We start from the raw sequence: 23,341 nt of genomic DNA on the forward strand, positions 1-23,341 counted from the left end.
AGGACTGACGCTGAAGCTGAGGCTCCAGTACTCTGGCCACCTGATGCGAAGAGCTGACTCCTTGGAAAAGACCCTGATGCTGGGAAAGATTGAAGGCGGGAGGAGAAGGGGCCGACAGAGGCTGAGATGGTTGGATGGCATCACTGACTCAATGGACATGAGTTTGAGCAAGCTCCAGGAATTTGTGATGGACAGGGAGGCCTGGTGTGCTGCAGTCTATGGGGTCATAAAGAGTCGGACACAACTGAGTGACTGAACTGATAGCTGATATACAGTATTATATGTCACATGTATAAAACACAGTGATTCAAAATTTGTAAAGAGTATACTCCTTTTATATAAGATACCTGCTATATTCCTCATGATGTACAATATACCCTGTAGCTCATTTTATACATGTTGTTGCTGCTGTTCACTCGCTCAGTCGTGTCCAACTCTTTGCGACCCCATGGACTGCAGCACGCCAGGCCTCCCTGTCCCTCACCATCTCCCCGAGTTTGCCCAAGTTCATGTCCATTTTATATAACAGTTTGTATCCCTTAGTCCCCATTCCTATCTTGCCCTGCCGGCTTCCCTCTCCCCACTGGTAACCACTGGTTTTCTTTGTATCTTTGAGTCTGGTCGCTTTTATTACATTCACTAGATTGTTGCAGTTTTTCAGATTCCACTGAAAAAGCCATATAACGTGATACCAAACAGTATTTGTCCTTCAAGTGGCAGAATGCCCTTCTCTTTCTATGGCTGAATGGTCTTCCACTGTACACATCTACCAGACCTCTCATACCCATTCATCTGGTGACAGGCGCTGAGGGTGCTTCCGCAGCCTGGCGACTGGACACTGGGCTGCTATGAACGCTGTGGTGTCTCTAGCACTACTTTAAAATCAGCAGAAGACAGAAGAATTATGGTCCTGACCCTCCTGGTGATGAGAACTATAGACCTCAAACATCTCATGCAGTTGAGAACACAGAAAAAAGCAGAGACAATGAAAGCAGCCGTGAGTCCTTAGGTCTTAAACAGGCAGAGGCTGAGCCCTGGCTGGTCAAGTTCAACTGTGAGGAAGAACCCAGATAAGCAACGTGGATATAAAACACTAGCGACAAGGCTCCAGGACATCGCTCCGGGGACCGCACCCCACCGAGGCTCTCTGGGAGCCCGTGCCTGTGACAGGCCCCAGTTTGGCCTGGCACAGGTGTCCCCGGTTCCAGGAGTGGGGAGCGGATGGGAGCAGTGGGGAGCCAGGGTTACCTTGGAATCGCCGTTGTGGAGGTCGGAGGGCAGGAAGCGGTAGGGGAGGTGGCTTTTGATGAGGCGGGGAGATGTCAGCTCCTGTGGCAGGCAGAGAGGGGAGGTGGTCAGAGGACGACCCGCAGACTTTCTGACCAGCCCGGGGCCCAATGGGGCCTCGGACGAGTCAGGACCAGCACCCCTGCCCCAGAAACGTCTCCCTGAGATACGACCCCCAGCCCTGCCCAGGCTGGACCCTGGCAGGCAGACATGAGCCAGACACAAGTACTAACAGCCTGAGTCTAAGTGTACCAGCAGGGGTCTGCTCAGAGGACATGAGGGCAGGCTGCAGACTGGAGCGGCCAAGAGCGGCCGCAGGACGGGCCATGAAGGGCCACAGAGGAAACAAAAGCACAGGGAGGGGGGCCGCTGGGCTCTGCAGTGGTCTCTGCGCGGGGCTCCTCGCTGTTCCTGGCCACCCCTGGCCCCTCCATCGGCCAGCGCTCCACCCCCAGGCCCTGACTCAGGGGTCCCCGCCGACAGGCCCTAGCCTGTCCACATTGCTCCTGTCCGGAGGGGCCACCGTTCGACCACTAGGACCCTCGGTTTTCCTGTCCTGTGGGCTCCAAGTGCTGCAAGGGCTCTGACGTCACAGGGTCAGCTCAGTTCTGGGTGGAACCCCAAGGCCAGGAGCAGGGCAGCAGCAGCAGGCGCCCACCCGGCTCCACAGCAGGGCTCGGCCGGCGGCAATGCGAACGCTGACCTGGGGGTGTGGGGGTGCTCTCAGAGCTTCAGAATGCCCATCTCACAGAAGAATGGACAGGGAGGGGCTACGCGGGAAGTGAGGCCTGAACTGAGAGGTGGCGGAGGGGAGAGTGGGGAGAGTGCAGAGAAAAAAACCCGGGTAACATGAGGGGTGGGCCGGACGGGACTCGGGGATGTTTGTTTCACTCTTGGTACCAAGTATTTATGATGCAAACACATCCTACCCAGTCCCCACAACAGGCAGGATGAACCACAGGAGGAGGCCCCTCACCCCACCTTCCCCCCTACTCCCAGAAGCTGCCTCCTTTCCTCCTCGAAGTCACCCCCTGTCACCCTCTGGTTCGGTTCCAGGGTCACCGTCACCAGCTCAGGCTGGCAGTCTCTCCCTGCCGGCCACCTGGGATCCCAGGAGCTTGCTGTTTTCCTTCTAACCAAAGGGGCCCCAGGAACCCCTCAGGAGCAACCACAGGAAGGCCCCCAAGGGGCTCATGTAGGCTGTGACGCCTGCACCGAGCCCACCTTGATGATGTCCAGGCCTGGCTGCGGGTACTCCAGGACCGGGAGCTGCTCGTCAATGTTCATCAAGCCGATCTCATCAGGGTCGGCCCCCTGGCTCACCAAGTAGACCACTTCCTGCAGCAAGCTGGTGCCTGGAGGGAGAGAAGCTGGTGAGGGGGTGCCTGGAAGGAAGCCCAAGGGCCAGCCCTGCTCTCAGGGGAGCACCGACCGCCCCAAGAAAGGGCTGAAGGGTTGCAGGTTTTGTGGGGAGGTCTTGGCAGTGTCCTGAGTCAAATGGAGGAACACTGGCTGCCTCGATGCCACCTCTCAGGGTGACTGTGGCTCAGCCGGCCTTTCTGAGCTCCTGTCTTGCCAGCACCGAATGCAGACAGGAGATTTCTCGAGGCCACCATGAGGGGTGAACAGGACGTGCGGTGCCTGCCTCCCCCAAGCACCTGAGGACTGTGATGAGCACGTGATCTCAGTCCTGGGCTTCCAGAACCTGAATTTCCATTTACCCAGGAGTGATGAGGGTCCAGGGGAACGACTGGCCAGTCAATTATTTACAGTGAAAACCATGTCTCCTGGTATCTACTAAAGCAAAACACGGGTCTGACCTGTAACGAGAAATGTACCAGGACAACACCGAGAGACACGGACCGGAACAGCCCCACAGTTCCTCAGAGGAGCAAAAGGCAGAAGCAGTGACAGATCTCCTCTTCTTGGGCTCCAAAATCACCACGGATGGTGACTGCAGCCAAGAAATCAGAAGACATTTGCTTCTTGGCAGGGAAACCACAACAAACCTAGACAGTGTGCTGAAAAAGCAGAGACGTTACTCTGCCAACAAAGGTCCCTGTAGTTGAGGCTATGGTCTTCCCAGTGGTCACCTACAGTTATGAGAGATGGACTGTAAAGAAGGCAGAGTGCTGAAGAATTGATGCCTTCAAACTGTGGTGCTGGAGGAGACTCTTGAGAGTCCCTTGGACAGCAAGGAGATCAAACCAGTTAATCTTAAGGGACATCAACCCTGAATACTCATTGGAAGGACTGATGCTGAAGTCGAAACTCCAGTATTTTGGCCATCTGATGCTGAACAGCTGGTTCACTGGAAAAGTCCCTGACGCTGGGAAAGATTGAGGGCAGAAGGAGAAGAGGGCATCAGGGGATGAGATGGCATCACCGATGCAATGGACATGGACTTGGGCAAACCCTGGGAGATGGTGAGGGACAGAAAGGCCTGGTGTGCTGCAGTCCATGGGATCGCAAAAAGTCAGACACGACTCGGCAACTGAGGAACAACAGCAGCCAGGACCATGCTGAGAGACACAGACCAGAACAGCCCTGCAGTGGTCCTCAGAGGAGCAAACCTTGGAAACAACGGAAGCGTCACTGAGCAGCAGGATGAATGAATCAGCCCCGAGACTCGGACGACAGGAGCCACAAAGGGCCGCAGCGCCCGGCAGGGCTGGGTCCAGACACGATGCTGGGCACAGTAAGCGAGACGCCAAAGGAGTCTGCTCCATGGCTGCGGCCGCCCTCCAGCCTGAGACGTGGGGACCACCACCCCATTTAGAGGGGAGGTTCCTGAGGCCTAATGGCCCAAGGTCACAGCGCCAGTGTGTGGCTCCCATCCGCCTATTCCTCCTGCCGAGGCCCATTCACCCAGCAGCTCAAGGCAGCTGCACTTGGGTGGGGCAGGTGGGGAGAGTGGGGGTGGGAACTGGGGGGTTACCCTTAGAAATCAGACCCTGAGCAGTTTCCTCCCAAGGAGGTCTTCAGGCTTCCCTGGTGGTTCAATGGTAAAGAATCTGCCTGCAGTGCAGGAGACGTGAGTTTGATTGCTGGGTTGGGAATATCCCTGGAGGAGGAAATGGCAACCCACTCCAGTATTCGTGCCTGGGAAATCTAATGGACAGAGGAGCCTGGCAGGCTACAGTCCGCGACTAAGCGGCCAAACCACCACCACCAAGGAGCTCTTCAGGATCTACGTTTAGTGCTCCCACCCCCACCCCAGGAGCCCCCACAGGCATGACCCAGACGGCCATTCCTGCACATTAGTACGTCTAACATCAGTATCGACACAGCAATTTCACAAGCCCCATCCGTGCCCCCATTAAGGAGCTGCGCCGGAAGGCCAGCCTCGGTAGAGCCCACAGGAAGCTCTCTGCAGCCTGTCCCTCGCAGCCCCCTCTCCAGGGCAGCCCTGTAAGTCCATTTCCTGGTGGGGCACCGCTTGGCCCTCCCGTCTCCAGCTCAGGAGGGCACACCATGCCCCTGCCAGGCACCAGGGAGGACGGGGAGTGGGGGACCCGGGATCAGCTCGGGCAACGGCCCCTGGTGACCCCAGGCCAGCCGGATGTGACCAAACCACCACGGAAAAGAGCGACCGGGGATGATGACTCTACCAGGCAGTCACCACCAGGGTCCAGACAAAGCCCCTCAACCGAAGTCCAAATGCAGGCCCTGCAGGCAGCCCCGGCTCTGCAAGCTCTCCACCTGGCGCCTCCCCTGCCCACTGGCACCTCCAAGTCCCACCACCGAGGTGTCCCCCCTGCCCAGCCCATCCACCCACTCTCCTGGCTACCGTGGCTGGGAACCCCGAGCCCAGGCCCTGCCTGCTGTTCTCACGTCCAGGGACGCCGTCCTGCTCAGCCTGTGGCCTCCTCTCCCTGGCTCTGGCCCTTTGTGCTGCAGCCAGCCTTCTCCACCACCCTCTGCACCCAGCACCCAGGGCCCAGGCCTGCTACGGGCTGCCCTTCTGCCTAGTCACCTTGGACTTGTGCTTTGGACCACCACTCAGAGGCCTCCCTGGACCCTCCAAGTCTCCCTAGCCCTGGGGGCACCGGGCACCCTGGGCTTCCTGTCCAGCTGCATGCAGCACTCTGGGCGCCGCTGGGGAGCTGACGGGGGGCAGCTCACGTGGGCAGGGAGCAAGGCTGCGTCGTGTTACTAGTTTCTACCGCAGCTGTAACCAATTACCACCAACTCAGTGGCCCAGAACAACCCAGGTATCGTTCGGGGGGCCAGGAGGCCAGCACAGGTCTCACAGCGCTAACACCAAGGTGGTTGGCAAGGGTGTGCCCTGTTCTGGGCTCCAGGGAGAAGCTGGAACCCCGCCTCCTGTCACCCCAGGTCACATCCCCTAACACCTGTGGGCACCGCTCACCTGGACCACTCACATCGGAAATACCTCGGCCTCCTTGCACCCCAAGCCAGGCCGCCTTCCCGCGAAGATGGGCTGATGGGCGACACCCGGGGCAAGGCCTGACACAGCCGAGGCAGGGTTGACAAGCACCCCCGGGTGGATAAAGAAGCTCAGGGTTTAGGTTCCGGGCCAAGGTCACAGAGCTGGAGAGGGGAGAGCGACCCCTGGAGTGGTGGGAACCACAGCCCTACACCGACGGCCTCTCCAGCACCCCTGGGGGAGCACGGGGGGGCCACAGCCAGCCACCCAGACGGGATGGGCAAAAGCAGGTGGGGGTGAAGCTGGGCCTCAGCCCCCTCCCCGCTACCCCTCTGCATCTGATCCCCCTGGGGAGAGGTGCCCAGGAGGCCAACCCGCCGCCCAGCAAATTCAAGGTGAGGTGGTGGAGAGCCAGGCTTTCAACCCAGGGATACACGGGACTGGCCAGGCGGGAGTAACACGAGCCATACGCTTTCCAGCAGCTCGTTTTCAAGTCAACAGATGCGAGTCAATGGCTCACAGGCGTGCTTCTGCTGACGGCAGGGAAACTGCTCCCAGGCGGCTCTGAGGCAGCGGCAGTGACTCTGACCGGCAGAGAACACTGAGGTTTCGGGTGGAACTCCCTGGGGCGGCTGGGGCAGAGCCCGTCAAGATTCCCACCGGAACCCTTGGGGACAGGACAGACCAGCACGCCACGGTTGGAGCCAGTCGGAACTGGACCCCCAGGCGCCAGGATCCTGGGGCTGGGAAACCTTGGAATTCTGTTCTTTTTATTTTTATTCTTTACCGAAGATCACACGTGTACACCTGGTTTAAAAGTTAGGAGAGGACTTCCCTGGCGGTCCAGGGGTTAAGAACCCGCCTGCCGATGCAGGGGACGCAGGTTCGATTTCTGGTCCGGGAAGACTCCACCAGCCGAGGGGCATCTAAGTCTGAGCCACCAGGAAGAGGAGGCCCCCATGCTCAACGCAACTAGAGAAAGCCCGCACGCAGCAAGGGCGATCAGAAGTCAAAAATAAATTTAAAAAAGAGTCAAAAGACTGAGGTCAGAAATCTCACGCCCCTCCCCACCCCACTCTTGTGAACACAGCAAAGCCCTGCTGATTCTTCTCTTACCCTCCAGTTTCTGACGTGCTTACACTGTTATTTCACGTCTGTACGTTCTGATGGGTTACTGACTTCTGACTGAGCCGCCTTCCTTCCTGCAGGCTTCTCTCCCCCACACGGTCTTGGCACAATTCTCGGTCTAATCCAAAGTACGGAGTGTAGTGGTAGCGCTTCCTTGCTCACTGTGTTTCCTTTGCTTGCTCGCTCACTGTTTTATGTGCCTGTTAACAATTCCTTGCCCGACTCTAGATAATTATTCCTGGCAAACACCCCACACACAGCCAAACACAGGGGCTGCGCTCACACCCCATGGATCTCTGAGGGTCGTGCCCTGCCCCCCAGCACCCCACAAATGTCTCCCCGTGTCTCCGTGGGGCAGGAGGTACCCAATCTTCCATCCGTGTGCCCCTGGTGTCCGCGTGCACTGCGGCAGAGCCCACCCTCTATGAGCCGGAGCCTGATGACAAGCGCCTGATTCTACCTCGCTCAGGACGGCTGGCTGAGCTGGGTATAGGATTCCAGGCGGGGGACCCTGAATGCACTGTTCCCATCTTCCAGCTGCCAGCGCTGTGCTGAGAAGTCTGAGGTCCTGGTTCCTCGTCCCTTGAATGTGGCCCGTTCTTATCTCTGGAAGCTTTGCGATCTTCTCTGAAATTTCACAGTTAAGTGCTTCAGCCAGGTCTCTTATTCGTGGTGCCTGGAGGCACATTGAGGCACGAGGGGGCCTTTAACTCAAGCTCCAGTCTGGAAATCCTGACTTCCAGTAACTTTCTCCCGCTGTCGCTATTCCCTCTTTCTGGAACTCTGAGATCTTCTACTTTTCCTACCTCTTTGCTCCCACTTGTCATCAATTTGTAACAATTTCTGTTCCACTTTCCGGGACATTTGCTCTGCTTCACCATCCAAACCTCACAGCTGAGTTTTAAAAATTTCAGCTACAATGTTTTTAATTCCAAGAGTTCTTTCAGGATCCTTACTTGCTCATTCCTGGTGTGACTGCTTTCTTCACCAAGAGCATACCTGACTTCACTCTCTTACAGTGGAACAGAGTCAAGAGTGCCAGGGTGGTTCTTTTTTTAGGTTTTCTTCTGCTCTGCACATTGTGTTGGATTCTGCTGAGTGCCTTTTGCTGCTTTTTGTCTCCTTTTGGCAGGTCTCTGTCCTTCCTGTTGGGAGATGCTAAGATCTGGAGACCTTGAGTCCACCCACAGGTGAGAACAAGCCCCAGGACACAGCTCTCTGCGGTGAACGCGCCTACTGACCGCAGGGCCTCACATGTTTGAGTGCAGCCCAGCCCAGCACCCTCACAACTATGACAGCAGATGCCCGTGTGGGAGCATTTCTAAGTCTTCACTTTGGGGTCAATTTCTCCAGAGGAGACGCCTCCACTCTCTGCCCTGCTGGACCACAGGCATCCCAGAAGAGCCGAGCAAGAGGGTGACGTTGTGGTCTTCACCTGATGTCCATTTCCGACTCAGCACTGTATCCCACCCTACTGCTGTGTGTGACAGTCCCAACTCCACGGCCTCTCTGGACCCACTTCCCCCAAAGAAACCTGCCTGTCTTTGCAACAGCCTCCTGCCTTCAAACTCCTCCAAGGGGCACAGTGTACGACTCCTGGGCCCTGCAGTGAAAGGGTCCACGTACCTGCTGCCCTCCCCTCTGCTGGCATTAGGTTCTCTAGCTGCTAAGTCAGCTAACATTGAGCTTCCGAAATCCACAGTCATCACACTCCTCCTCCCAGGGGCTCAGAGCTTCCTACTTCTGGTCATCATGTAATGAGGTCTGAAGAGGACGCAGGGACGAGCACCTGTGCTCAGTCCACCCCGTGGGCGCTCTGCAGGCACCAGACACAAAGGTGCCACAGCTGGGGTCAGTATAGCTCCCCCAGGAAAACAGAAAACCTCCTGGAACCCTCCTCCTCTATGGGAAGAAAGCATTAAGCCACTGGAGGAGGGGCAGCAAAACCTGCTGCTCCGCCCCAACCCCAGGTGCTGGTGAAGACCCACTGTGGCTGGACACTGGGTGAAAGAAAAGAACTCTGGCCCTATGGGCAGGGCAGAGCCCGTCCCTGGGATCCGAAGACCCCAAACGCAGAAAGAGCGATGTGAGACTCTTTCCGGCACAAGACCCACCATCAAGGCAGAGTTGGCAGCCACTGGAGGGCGTCACTAAGAAAGTTCCATCAAGACCAAGAAACCCAGAGCCTACCTAAGGCTGCAGCTGGACCAGGCAACGCCCTCAAAACCCTCCTCTCTCAGCCAGTAACAGAGCAACAAGTACCAGCTGTCCACCCTTGAGGGAGGGGACAGGGTATGGGGAGAAACCCCTCTTAAGATTCAGACCAAATGCTGAAGGTAGGGCTGGGAAAGACTGCAGGCAAAAGATTGGGGCAGCAGAGGATGAGATGGTTGGATGGCATGACTGACTCAATGGACATGAATCTGAGCAAACTCCGGGAGACAGTGGAGGAAGCCCCTTGTGCTAACCAGTAGGTCCAAACACAACCTAGCACCTGGACAAGAGGACAGGAACACTGGGGAAAGGGCCTCAGCACCAGCCCCGCCACGCGAAGCACAGCTGATGCTACAGGGTTAACACTCAAGCGACCAGAGAGATAACAGAACTCAGACACAGCCCAGTTCCTACCAGACTGACTCAGTGCCTACACTAATGGCCTGCCAAGAAGAGACAGGCTGATTTCAAAGCATCAATACAAATTGAGAGAGTCATTTCCTAGGCAGGTTGATAAGAAGTCTAGGGGTCCCCAAGGACAGAGGGGTCTGGAATTCTCAAGGAGGAAGGACGAACTTTTTCCTCTACATTCCTTAGGATTATAGAGTGCCTGATGAACTATGGACAGAGGTTCGTGACACTGTACAGGAGACAGGAAGCAAGACCATCCCCATGGAAAAGAAATGCAAAAAAAGCAAAATGGCTGTCTGGGGAGGCCTTACAAATAGCTGTGAAAAGGAGAGAAGCGAAAAGCAAAGGAGAAAAGGAAAGATATAAGCATCTGAATGCAGAGTTCCAAAGAATAGCAAGGAGAGATAAGAAAGCCTTCCTTGGCGATCAATGCAAAGAAATAGAGGAAAACAACAGAATGGGAAGGACTAGAGATTTCTTCAAGAAAATTAGAGATACCAAGGGAACATTTCATGCAAAGATGGGCTCGATAAAGGACAGAAATGGTATGGACCTAATAGAAGCAGAAGATATTAAGAAGAGGTGGCAAGAATACACAGAAGAACTGTACAAAAAAATCTTCACAACTCAGATAATCACGATGGTGTGATCACTCACCTAGAGCCAGACATCCTGGAATGTGAAGTCAAGTGGGGCTTAGAAAGTATCACTATGAACAAAGCTACTGGAGGTGATGGAATTCCAGTTGAGCTATTTCAAATCCTGAAAGATGATGCTGTGAAACTGCTGCACTCAATATGCCAGCAAATTTGGAAAGCTCAGCAGTGGCCACAGGACTGGAAAAGGTCAGTTTTCATTCCAATCCCAAAGAAAGTCAATGCCAAAGAATGCTCAAACTACCGCACAATTGCACTCATCTCACACGCGAGTAAAGTAATGCTCAAAATTCTCCAAGCCAGGCTTCAGCAATATGTGAACCATGAACTTCCTGATGTTCAAGCTGGTTTTAGAAAAGGCAGAGGAACCAGAGATCGATCGAATTGCCAACATCTGCTGGATAATTGAAAAAGCAAGAGATTTCCAGAAAAACATTTATTTCTGCTTTACTGACTATGCCAAAGCCTTTGACTGTGTGGATCACAATAAACTGTGGAAAATTCTGAAAGAGATGGGAATACCAGACCACCTGACCTGCCTCTTAAGAAACCTGTATGCAGGTCAGGAAGTAACAGTTAGAACTGGACATGGAAGAACAGACTGGTTCCAAATAGGAAAAGGAGTATGTCAAGGCTGTATATTGTCACCTTGCTTATTTAAGTTATATGCAGAGTATATCATGAGAAATGCTGGGCTGGAAGAAGCACAAGTTGGAATCAAGATTGCAGGGAGAAATATCAATAACCTGAGATATGCAGATGATACCACCCTTATGGCAGAAAGTAAAGAAGAACTAAAGAGCCTCTTAATGAAAGTGAAAGAGGAGAGTGAAAACGTTGGCTTAAAGCTCAACATTCAGAAAACTAAGATCATGGCATCTGGTCCCATCACTTCATGGGAAATAGATGGGAAAACAGTGGAGACAGTGTCAGACTTGTTTTTCTGGGCTCCAAAATCACTGCAGATAGCGATTGCATGCATGAAATTAAAAGACGCTTACTTCTTGGAAAGAAAGTTATAACCAACCTAGATAGCAATTCAAAAGCAGAGACATTACTTTGCCAAAAAAGGTCAGTCTAGTCAAGGCTATGGTTTTTCCTGTGGTCATGTATGGATGTGAGAGTTGGACTGTGAAGAAGGCTGAGCGCCGAAGAATGGATGCTTTTGAACTGTGGTGTTAGAGAAGACTCTTGAGAGTCCGTTGGACTGCAAGGAGATCCAACCAGTCCATTCTGAAGGAGATCAGTCCTGGGTGTTCTTTGGGAGGAATGATGCTAAAGCTGAAACTCCAGTACTTTGGCCACCTCATGCGAAGAGTTGACTCATTGGAAAAGACTCTGATGCTGGGAGGGATTGGGGGCAGGAGGAGAAGGGGACGACAGAGGATGAGATGGCTGGACGGCATCATTGACTTGATGGACGTGAGTCTGAGTGAACTCTGGGAGTTGGTGATGGACAGGGAGGCCTGGCGTGCTGCGATTCATGGGGTCGCAAAGAATTGGACAGGACTAAGTGACTGAACTGAACTGAATGTATCCTGCCTGAGCACAGTCTCTGGATTAAACCTTCTGGCTAATTCTGTTATCTTAAAATGTAAGTTAAGGAGTAGGTCTGGTGAGGTCTTTACAACCTCCAGACATTCTTTGGATTCACTGGAGAGTGTATAACTCCACTGCTAACACTAGCAAGCGGGTACTCTTTCTGCCCCCTTCTGATGTCTATGTCAGAAGCTTTGTCTATTTCCTTTACACTTTAATAAAACATTATTACACAAAAGCTCTGAGTGATCAAGCCTCGTCTCTGGCCCCAGACTGAATTCTTCTCCTCCGGAGGCCAAGAATCCCGGCGTCTTTTCGAGGTTCAGCAACAACCTTTCAAAATGATTCCAGTCTCTAATGCTGGCACAGTGTCCAGCATTCAGTCAAAGAGTAGTATACATCAAAAAAAAAAACCCACCAAAAAAAAAAATCCCAGTCAGGAGACAATCAACAGAATCAGACTCAGAGGATATTAAAGGATTCTGTCTCAAATGTTGAAGGATTTCATGGAGAAGATGGACAACAAGCATAAACAGATGAATATTTCAGCAGAGAGATGGAAACCACAACGGAAATGCTAGAGAAAAAATAAAAACACAATAATGGAAATATAGAATGCTTTCAGTGGGCCCATCAGTATACCTGATACAGTGGAAAGGTCAGTCAACCTGAAGACTGACCAACAGAAGTTACCCAAACTGAGATGCAAAGAGAGAAACAGGGTGAAAAAGTAGAATGTCCAAGAGCTATAGGACAGTATCAAACCATCTAACACATATGTAATTGGCATCTGAAAAGAAGAAGAGAGAATGGGACACCAGAAATAGTTGCAGTGGTGACTGAGAATTCTTCCAAAATAAGGAAAGGCATCAAAGCACAGCACTGAGATGCTCAGGAACCCCAAGCAGAATAAGCATCCTCCTCCCTTAAAAATATATATATATCTGGACACCTAATATCCAAGCGCTGAAAACCAAAGACAAAGAGAACATCTCAAAGGCCACCAGAAGGGGAAAAAAAGATCCATTCCAAAAGGAACAAAGAATTTCAGCTGACTTTTCAGCAGAAGTGATGTGAGCCAGCAGACAACGGCATGGCACCTCTGAAGTCCTGAGAGGTGGGAGCGGGGGGCACAGGAGGATGCTCAGTCCCACAGTGAACAGATGAGAGGCGTTCTGGAAACAGAGGTCCACATCAGGTAATCAGAGGGGAGGGAAAGGGAGAGGAAGGGAAGGGAAGGCAGGAGCACCCCAGACAGAGGCAGCCAGGCTGGAGGGAAGGACAGCCAGCGTGCTCACCATGCTGGTGAGTAAGGGCAGGACAGCTGACCACCAGAGGACGGCTACGGGGTGGACTTCACTGCTGCCTGAAGGCCATGGCGGATTTGGGGGAGAGATCGAACCCTCGAGGGCGTGCTCTGGTGTTCCTAAGAGGTCACTTTGGCTGCAGAGTGAAAGGTGAACCCAGGAGGCAGGCCACACAACAGTCCAGGTGAGAGAGGAAGGCTCCCGAGACTGCAGCAGGGCCAAGAGGGGTGGGCAGGTTTGAGCACTTCCTGGGGGGAGGAGCCACAGAAGCACAGTAAGGAAGTGCATGTGGGGGCGGGGGATGGCAGTCCTCACTGCCTCGGAGGAAGCAGAGGTAAGGAGCCCCATGAGACCCTGGAGCTCAGAGCGGGCTCGGGGCCTCCTCCTAATTCCACGAGTGTCAGCAGATGCTCGTCCCAGTGGCCCTGCTCTTGTCTTCCTCCAGAACCTTGTGGGTTCCTCTGGAGGCTTTCATTCCAGGTCTCATAGGGTGATGAGAAGACTGCTGCCCCAGCTAACCCTGGTTCTTGGGACCAGCCACCTCCTTCCCCAAAGCCAAGCCCTCTTGAGTATGGGCGAACAGCTGGAGTCAGAGCAAAGAGAAGGAAGAGGGAGGAGGCAAGGGAGAGGGAGGGGAAGGACAGAGGAAGGGGACAAGTCATCTGGAACCAAACCTCTGGGGATGTCTTCAGGGAAGTGGGTAAGCAGGTGCTAGCTGGGGATCACTCATCACCCTGCAGCTGGAAGGCAGGGATGCTGACTCTGATCTTGGCACAAACGTGAGCTCAGGGTGGGTGGCGAGTTCCTCCCCAAAACTTCCTAGCCTGCTTCCAGATCTGGATTTGAGGCCAGTCTCCTCCCCAGGCTGGGGGAACATGATAACCATCCCTGGAAACCTGGGAGCATCCAGCCCAGAACCGAGGCCAGGTCACTGCTGTCCCTCTGTCCAGGTCTTCTGGGGCTGGCTCCTCCCCACTGTCCGCAAGTCAAACCTGCATCCTCGGGTGCTGACACCGCCCTTGCCCCTCAGGGGGCCTGTTTCTATCCAAGAGAGGCAACAACAAAGAACACGAAGCTGCTCCAAGGCTCAAACACGATGGACGGGGAGGCCCCACCAACTCTCACGGCCAGGTCCCGCCACCTCCTCCATGCAGCCCCCCTGCAACCCTCCTCCTCAGAGCCCCTCTTCCTGGGCCCCTGACCTGACCCCCGAGAATGAGCACCCTGGCCCGTCGGGCAGCTGTCAGCATTAGGAGCCTGGCTTTCCAGTGTCCAAGTGAGCTCCTTGAGGGCTGCGTTCACGACACTCCCTGCGCCCATCTCCCGGGCCTGGGGACGCTCTCAGCCAAAGATCATCCAGCCTAGGGCCTGTGGGGCCCCCCGCCCCAGGGGGGGTCTTAACACTTAAGACTTATGTGAACCCATCAGGTCTAATCCTCTCATTTTTCAAGAGCAAACTGAAGTCACACAGTGATAGGGCTGGAGTTGGGCCAGGCTCTCCCATCCCCCTGGGAGTGACTCACTGCCCCCTGCCCCCCACCAGTGACCAGAGAATGGGGGTGCACTTCAAGACGGGTGGGAGCCAAAGGAAAGAAAAACCAGGAGCGGGGATGCCCAGGTCGAGCCAAGGAGCACATTCCAGAGCCCACGTGATCTCCACGGCTTCGCGGACAGACGTCGCCCAGACAAGATTGGATTTAACACCGGACACCCTGGGCTTCCCTCATGGCTCAGTCAGTAAAGAAGTCACCTGCAATGCAGGAGACCCCGGTTCGATCCCTGGGTCAGGGAGATCCCCTGGAGAAGGAAATGGCAATCCACTCCAGTATTCTTGCCTGGAGAATCCCATGGACAGAGGAGGAGCCTGGCGGGCTACAGTCCATGGGGTTCCAAGAGTCGGACACGACTTAAAAACTAAAGAGAGAGAGAGAGAGAGACCCTGGGACCAGAGGCTGTAAGAAAGAAGGACCGTCAACACTGGACAGCGAGGAGGGTCCCCGGACACTGAAGGCACCAGGGCTCCCACCGTGGGGTCACAGCGCAAACTGGCGCCGTCCCGCAGGACCTCCGTGACGATGGCAACAGCTAAAGCCCTGCTGTCCAGCGCGATGACCACTAGCCACGTGCAGCTCCTGAGCTTGTGGAGTGTGGCCAGTGCTACTGAGGAACTGAATCCCTATAATTTTATTTCAATTCCTTAAACTTCGATACCCCCCTGGGAACTAGAGGCTCCCGAATTAAGACAGCACAGTTCTAACCTGTCACCTGAGCTCCAATGTCAGAAACACAGAAAAGTTCTAGAAGTACTGGAGTACTGTGGAGAGGAGCAGGGTCCGATTGTTATGACCTCTCCCATCAGACGTTCCCCACCAGAGGAGGCAGGGTGGACGGGGGCCCTGGGGCCACCTGCAAGTTCACGATGACCCCCCCCAAGGGGTCCCTTGGGTCCACACTGGAGCCATCCGTCCCCTGGCAGACACAGCATTCACTGAAGACAGGCACCCAGTGGGACTTTTCTCTGCATGCCCAGCCCCAAGGAAAGGTCTGGGCGCCACGGGTGCTCAGGGAGTGAAAGCTGGCATTGACGACACCCTGCCCTCTGCTTATGGCACATCCGGTCCAGGCAGAAGCCCCGGCTCATCACCCCACTCATCCTCATCCGCCTCCAGCAAGGCGCCGAGGCGGCCTCTCCCATCCTTGAGGGCAGCACAGCTCAGGCCGGTAGTCTCACCTGCCCAGGGCCAGCCAGCAGGTGAGTAGCACAGCTGCGCTCAAACGCAGGCTCCAAAGCCAGGCTCTCAATGTCCAAGCCAGAGCCTCCTGCAGACCCACTCCTGGTGGGGAGGAGGAAGCAGGGAGGCGGGGACAGGAAAGGAATGGAATCGTGAGGTGGGCCGACTGAAGTCCCCGTGGCCCAGGACTCAGAACTCTGACAAAACCCCTAAAACCCTGAAGCATCCTGAGACTTCCACCCCAGGGCAGGGGAGAGAAGGTGGGATCCTCCCTCCTCCTTGGGGCCTGAGTCCAGCTCCCTCCTCCAGAGGGGCAGGGGCGAAACTGGCTGTGGACCAGAGGACGGATCAGACCTGACTGTCCCTCAGCTGCTGTGTGACTCTGAGCTAGTTCCTGCCTTCTCTGAGCCTCTGGATTGACACGGCAGAGCGCCGGGCACACGGGATTCGCCAAGGGGCCACTTCACCACTCCGAGGGCCCAGGCAAACTACACCTGGCCTGCGTTCAAAGTAACAGCCCCTTCAAGGGCCTGGGAGCAGAAGCTGCCTCTGTGACTGTGTGGTTCACCATGTGGATTTCACAGCAGGGGAATCACCTGAGGGCAACTGCCCAGGGTGGGGTGGGGGACCCAAGGGAACCCAGATCCTGCCCCCAGGCAGCTCCTCCTGCCACACCAGATGCCACTGGAGAGAACCTCCAGGGTGTGCCGTCTTTGGTTGAGCGAAAACTAGATATGGGGGACCAATTCTTCAGGCCCCTCTGGGATCATTTTGAGTAATGAACTTTACAGGCAGTGGGGGCTGAGAGGACATGGGACCTCCAGAAGCACTGGTCTCAGCAAGGTCGTCCTTCCTGAGAAAACGTCTCACTTTTCCTGTCACCACCCCACGACATGGACAAGCAGGGTGGGCTGGGTGAAGGCTAAGAACCAGGAGGAAAGCAAAAAAGGAACAGCAGATACTGGTCTACACAAACCCGTGACACTCTGCTGCTGCTTCATCCCAGGCCTGCCGTCAGCTCAAACAAGCCTCGTCCCAGGCACTTGAGCTTGGGCGAGCCACTTCACCTCCCAGAGTTTCTGTGTTGGACTTCTGAAATGGAGACCACCTCTGGTCAGAGAGGTCTGCAGACAGCTTACTGCCATGAACACAGGCCTTTGTAAGTGACAAAGCACGGAGCATGGCAGGTCGTCAGCTGAGCGCTACTAATGTCCTTTCCCTCTGGCTCACACACAGTTCGAACAAGGGCATCTTCAGGCTGCCCGTGCACATGCTCAGTCGCTTCAGACGTGTCCAGCTCTCTGCGACCCCATAGACTGTAGCCCGCCAGGGTCCTCCGTCCATGGGATTCTCCAGGGAAGAATACTGGAGTGGGTCGCCATTTCCTTCTCCAGGGCGGGTCTTCCCTACCCAGAGATCAAACCCGAGTCTCCTATATTGGCAGGTGGATTCTTTGCCATTGAGTCACCAGGGAAGCCCTTAAAATGGGTTTGTGTTGTTCAGTCGTGTCTGACTCTTTGCAACCCCATGGACTGTAGCCCGGTGGGCTCCTCTGTCCACGGGATTCTCCAGGCAAGAATACTGGAGGGGGTTGCCATGCCTTTCTCCAGGGGATATTCCTGACCCACGGGTCAAATCCACATCTCTTACGTCTCCTGCATTGGCAGGCAGGTTTTTTGTTTTTTTTTTTTACCACTAGCACCATCTCAGGCTGCCCGGTCCGCAGGTAAAAGGCAAAAGGAGCCAGCAGGGGGCAGATGGAGAAACAGTAAGGGCCTGGAAAGACCATAAGGGGAAAAATAATTTTAAGCTTTGAAAAGGAGGCTCTTTCAGGCTGTGCGCAAAGGGACCCCACACCAGGATCTCTGGCCGAGCTGGGTTCTCTGTTTCCGAAGGGAAGAGCCAATCTTTGCTCTCCTTCTCAGAGGAAACTCAGAAGGACATGTTTTTATCTTTGAAAGATGCAAGTTACAAACAAGATGTGAGGTTTGGTTATCCAGAAAACTTCTTTAAACTAACACCTCATTCCCATCAAGGTGCCCAGCCAGGTCCCTACAGAACCCCAGCAGGCCTCCAACACTGGGACCGTCTAAAGCCTCCCCACAAGCTTCAGGGCCATGCCTTTCAAGCAAGCTCTATGCCCGGGGCCTCCCCAGCTTGCCAGCGGCCCAGCTTCTCAGCCACCATCTCCTGCTCACGAAATGGAGGGGTGTAACAGAGAACCACAACTGTCCATCTGCCACTCCAAAATCCTCAAGGGTGCCCACATTTTTCATAATTCAGAGGTAGGCAAACCCTGCCCTAAACAGACAGGAGGCCATTTTCAGCCTTCAGTGATCCCACATAACAGGAGGGAAGCGAAGTGCTCTCCCGCCCACACCCAGCTGGGGGTCTTATATATATGAATGACATCCCTGGCTCTAAAATCTGACCAATTGTGAATCCCCACACTTCCTTTCCTTCTTTCCAAACACAGCCCAGCAGTGCCTCCAGACTCCTCTCCACCCCTCCACTCACAAGCCCCTTCCTCAGCCTTCCTGGGAGGACCAGGCCTACCCCCTGGGCATCTGGGACCCTGCGCTGCAAGGACAGCCAAGCCTACGGGCTCTCCCAGCAACCTGCCAGCCTGTTCCTCCGACCACGCGACCTCAAGGCCACCACCCCGGACACCAGGCCAAAGACGCACTGCACTGTCTGGATTCAGAGCAGTGAATCCCTCTCTCTTCAGGACAGCGGCAACAACGGAAACCCGCAGGAATGTTCAAACAGGAAAGTTGCCCCTTTTCCCTACAAACCTCAGAAGAGGCACTACATCAAAAATCTCTTACATCAGGTCCTGGGCACACGCACACCCGCCTGGCCTTAAATCTCAGCTCCTCCTGCTCAGCAGCTGTGTGACCTTGGGCGAGCAACCTCCCCTCTCTGAGCCTCAGTGCCCACCATAGAGTGGAAGTGGGAACGATCACCTGGACTTCACACAGCAGTCATGAAAGTGACATCCTAATGCTAGGAAATGTGACTGCCCTGGGTCCCAGACGCCAAGATATACCAGGGTGAAGGAGGCGGCCCTGAATCAGGGGGGACGCATCGGACACTGCACTCTGGGCACGGGCCAGTCCCATCCCCCAGCCAGTGCCCACGCAGGAAATGAGGGAAGCACGCAGCCCTGACGCCCCATTTCACCCCCTCCCCAAGATCATCACCAACACAGCCCTGACGCCCCGTTTCACCCCCTCCCCAAGATCATCACCAGGACTTGGCGCTCATCAAAGGGCTGAACCGAACCCAAGAACAGAGAGGTTGAGTGACTGTCCAAGGTCACACAGCCAGCTGGACATCGGGAGGGGAGGCAGGGAGGGTGGCGGGCCTGGGCCTGTCTGCCTGGCAGCTCCGCCGCCAAACAAGGCTCCATCCCCACAGGACGCCACCTGGCCACGGACACCGGGGCTCAACCTCCAAACACCTGGTTTCCCCCCAAACCCCCGGCCGACCACCCCCACCCCGCCCTGTCGGGCTCCAGGCATCGCGCCCCCGCCCTCGGCCCCCCACCCCCAGTCGGCCCCCCGCCTCCCAGGGCGCGGGCCGCAGGGTCCACGCCGGCGCGCCGCAGAGCCAGCCGGGGCGGGGTCCGCGCAGGACTCACCGGACTTGGGGTAGGTGACGATCCACACGTCGCTGGGCCGCACCGGGAAGTTGGCGATCTCCTCCATCTTCCCGCGGCAAAAGGGCGGCAGCCGCACGCCGTGGAACTCGAAGTACTTGCTCTCGAACTCGCCCGGCGTGCTGGGGGTCTCCGCCTCGCTCTCCGCCATGCCGCCGCCCGGCCCCGCAGCCCCGCAGCCCCGCCGCCGCCGCCGCCGCCGCCGCCCCGCGCTCTCGCCCGCCGCCCCGCAGCCGCCGCGCGGCGCTCCTCCGCAGGCGTGACGTCACGGCGCTCCTCCGCAGGCGTGACGTCACGGCGCCGCCCGGCCCGCGCCCCACCCCAGCCGGCGCGGGAGGGCGGGGGCGTTCCGTGTCTTGACGTCACGACGCCGGCGTGGATGCGGCCCGACGTCATGGCCCGAGCCCCGCCCCAGCCACCCCTCGCCCACCCTCCCTGAGGGCCGTCCAAGACCCCTCCCCCGCCCTCCTCCAGGCCGGTAGTCCGCATCACCTTCATCATGCATACGTTAACCAACCCAGGGATTCCAGCGATTCTGTCCTTCAGCAAAGCTTCAACACAAACTCAATAAACACTGCAACTAGCAATGACCCGAGAGATTCATTCATCGTTCATTCAACAAATATTTAGGGAGCCTCTGATCTGTACCTGCCACGGGTCGAGGGTCCAGACCAGTGATACTGGCAAGAGCCCAGCCCCCTTGGAGCTTACATTTGTGAATAACCAAGACAATTTCAGATCAGAATAAGACCTGTGAATCACACGCTTACAATATCCTGAGAGCAGGAAAGGGTTAAATCTGTTAATTGAAGATTTCCAGGGCCCACCCCAGAACTCATGATACCCAGGACCCTTGGGGTAGTGCTCCATAAGTCTGTATTTAAAATATACTTCTTAGGCAGACTACAATTAGAGAACAACTGAATTCTATAGAGGTTTTAGAACAACCCCTCATCCATTCACTCAAGAAACACACACAGGCAAAGCTCATTTTATTGTGCTTTGCAGATGCTGTGCTGTTTACAAATAGAACATTTGTGACAATCTTGCATTGTCAAATGATAGTTAGCAATTTTTAGCAATAAAACATTTAATTAAGTCACTGTACATTCGTGACTTTTTTTTTAAGAAACAATGCTATTGCACAGGTTCAGTGTCTCTGACTGTGAAAAGGGAATGATACTCTCTACTTCTAGGTACTGCAGTTGAGAGGACAGAGATAATTATACCAGCAAGAATTCAGAGCTGTGGGACTTCCCTGGTGGTCCAGTGGTTGAGACTCTGCACTCAATGCAGGAGACCCAGGTTCGATCCTTGGCCAGGGAACTAGATCCCACATGCCACACAAAGATCAAAGATCCCGCAAGCTACAACTAAGACCCAGCATAGCTAAATAAATAAATTAATTAATTTAAAAAAGAATCCAGAGCAACGCAGGTGGATAGGACCTACCTTCTCTCTCTCCTTCTTCCCCAGGATTGAGACACTCACAGTCTGGCAAGGGGGACATTGGCCATGTGTACATGGTGGATGAAATGTGCAAAGAGAGCATTAACTCTGATTCAGGGGGCTTGAGAATGTCTTTACAAAAATGCAAGAGAAGATCCCAAATACCAAGATATCGTTAAGAACAATTAGGTGATGGCACAAAGACAGGCAGCCAAAGGCTGGAGGAACTGAGCAAATAAACGAGCTGGTGTTTCAGGTGAGGGTCTCACTATGGAAGAGCAAGGAGGAACCCCGTCCTTTTAGATTAGAATCTAAGCTATTTCATGAATTTATTATTTATTTTAAAAATCTATTCCTTATCTTTGCTGAAAAGGCCTTTAAGCACTGTATTCCAGCAAAACCAGGCAGAGCCAGCGCCCAGATCTTGGTTTCTAAATACTTCCCCACAAAAAGGAACCAGAGTTTCTCAGAGAGAAGGCCACTTCCAGGGCTGGGCAAAGATACAAGATGAGCCTAAAATATCTTTGGGGCAGAAGAAGAAACCATTAAAAATGATGGGGCTAGGTCAAAAGAACACAGGAGCTAGCTTGAAATTAGGAACAAATTAACACTTTGTACCTATTAGACAAGAATTAGAAACAACTCAAATGTCCATCAACATTAGACTGGATAAATTGTGATATATTCATACAATGGAATTCTTACTATACAGTGATTTAAAAAAGAACGATTGGTGTATGCAACAATATAGGTGAATTTCACAGTCAAAATGATGAACAAAAGAAGCTAAACATAAAAGGTGGTATGTTGGATGACTCTATCCGTATACAATTCAAGGACGGACAAAACTAATCTATGATCAGAGGTCAGAAAAGTGTACAGTTTGAGGCAGCAGAGGGGGTTGACTGGGCAAAGACACAAAACTACCCTCCAGAGTATTGGAAACATTGTGTTAATGTCTTGCTTTTAGTGATGGTCACATGATGATATAAGCATAAATACAGATGAATACAGATGTGGATATAAATTTAGATGCGGACTCCATACCACATTAAAGATCCCAAATCACTTACATGGTTTTCCCACCAAAAATTCATATCCTGGATCTAATAAATCAGGACAGAATACAAAACCGAAGGAAAGGAACAGTCTGTGTAACAACTGACCTGTACTCTTCAAAAATGTCAATGTCATGAAAGACAAAAAAAAAGTTGAAAGAACTTGTTCTAGATAAAAGGACTAAAGATAATTGAAAAGGACATTCTTGGGGCAATTTGCAACATATGAATGTGGACTCTTGATAAGCTGGTAATATTGTATTATTGTAATATAATATTGACAGAATCTCCTGGTGGCTCAGCAGTAAAGAACCCACCAGCAGTGCATGTGTGCATACTCAGTCACTTTAGTTGTGTCTGACTCTTTGCCACTCCATGGACTGTAACGCACCAGGCTCCTCTGTCCATGGGATTCTCCAGGCAAGAATACTGGAGTGGGTTGCCATGCCCTCCTCCAGGGGATCTTCCTGACCCAGGGATCAAACTGATGTCTCCTGCATCAAAGGTGGATTCTTTACCACTGAGCCACCAGGGAAGCCCTCACCTGCAGTACGGGAGACGTGAATTTGACCCCTGGGTTGGGAAGATGCGCTGGGGAAGGAAATGGCAACCCACTCCAGTATTCTTGTCTAGGAAATCCCATGGACAGAGGAGCTTGGCAGGTTACAGTCCATGGGGTCACAAAAGAGTCAAACATGACCAGGTGACTAGGCGGCATTGTATTAATTTTAAATTTCATGAACTTTAAAACTGTACTGTGGATATGTAAGAGAATGTTCTTTTTCTTAGAGGGAGATGCTGAAGTATTTGGGAGTGTAGAATTCTGTCTGCAACTTATTTTCAAATAGTTCTATGAAACAACACAATTATAACACGAATGTGTACACATACATTGAAAGAGAAGAAAATGTGGCAAATGCTACAACTGGTGAATGTAGGTGATAGTGCATATTCGTTGTTGTCTTCTTTTTCTATCACTGCTATAGTGAATTACCACAAACTCGGGGGCTTTAAAACAATACATATTTATTATCTTACGGTTCCGTAGGTTGTATATCTAATGTGGGTGTCACTGTGCTAAAATCAAGGGTGTTGGCAAAACGCCATTCCTTTCTGGAGGTTAAGGATGAAGCCAGTTTTCTGCCTTTTCCAGCCACTAGAGGCCGCCCGCACTCCTGGGCTCATGGTCCCTTCCTCCCTCTTCAAAGTCAGCAACACTGGTTTTACTGTTTCTCACGTCATTTTACTCTGACATTGACTCTTCTTCTATCTCCCTCTTCCATTTTAAGATCCCTTATAATTATATTAGGTCTTCCCAATACATAATCCAGGGTAATCTATTTTAAGGTCAGCTGATTAGCAAGCTTAATTCCATCTGCAACCTTAATTACCTTTGACATATAGTCACAGTTTCTGGGAAGACATGGACATCTTTTGAGGGGGTGGGGAGGTGTTATTCTTGCCTACCACAGTTGTATTACTTCTTGAAACTTCTCTTTTGACTTAATT

General features: G+C 53.5%; 1 protein-coding gene across 1 annotated transcript in view; it reads right to left on the reverse strand.

Moving 5' to 3' along the window:
* Positions 1-19,527, reverse strand: part of SULT4A1 (sulfotransferase family 4A member 1) — a 33,308-nt gene extending 13,781 nt beyond the window's left edge. The window contains 3 exon segments of the mRNA NM_001076518.1: positions 1,249-1,329; positions 2,512-2,642; positions 19,308-19,527. Coding sequence (NP_001069986.1) covers positions 1,249-1,329; positions 2,512-2,642; positions 19,308-19,476 — 381 coding nt within the window. The 5' untranslated portion in view covers positions 19,477-19,527.
* Positions 19,528-23,341: the final 3,814 nt, after the last annotated feature.

The sequence above is a fragment of the Bos taurus genome, chromosome 5 (assembly GCF_002263795.3).
Source record: "Bos taurus isolate L1 Dominette 01449 registration number 42190680 breed Hereford chromosome 5, ARS-UCD2.0, whole genome shotgun sequence".
Taxonomy (NCBI): Eukaryota; Metazoa; Chordata; class Mammalia; order Artiodactyla; family Bovidae; genus Bos; species Bos taurus.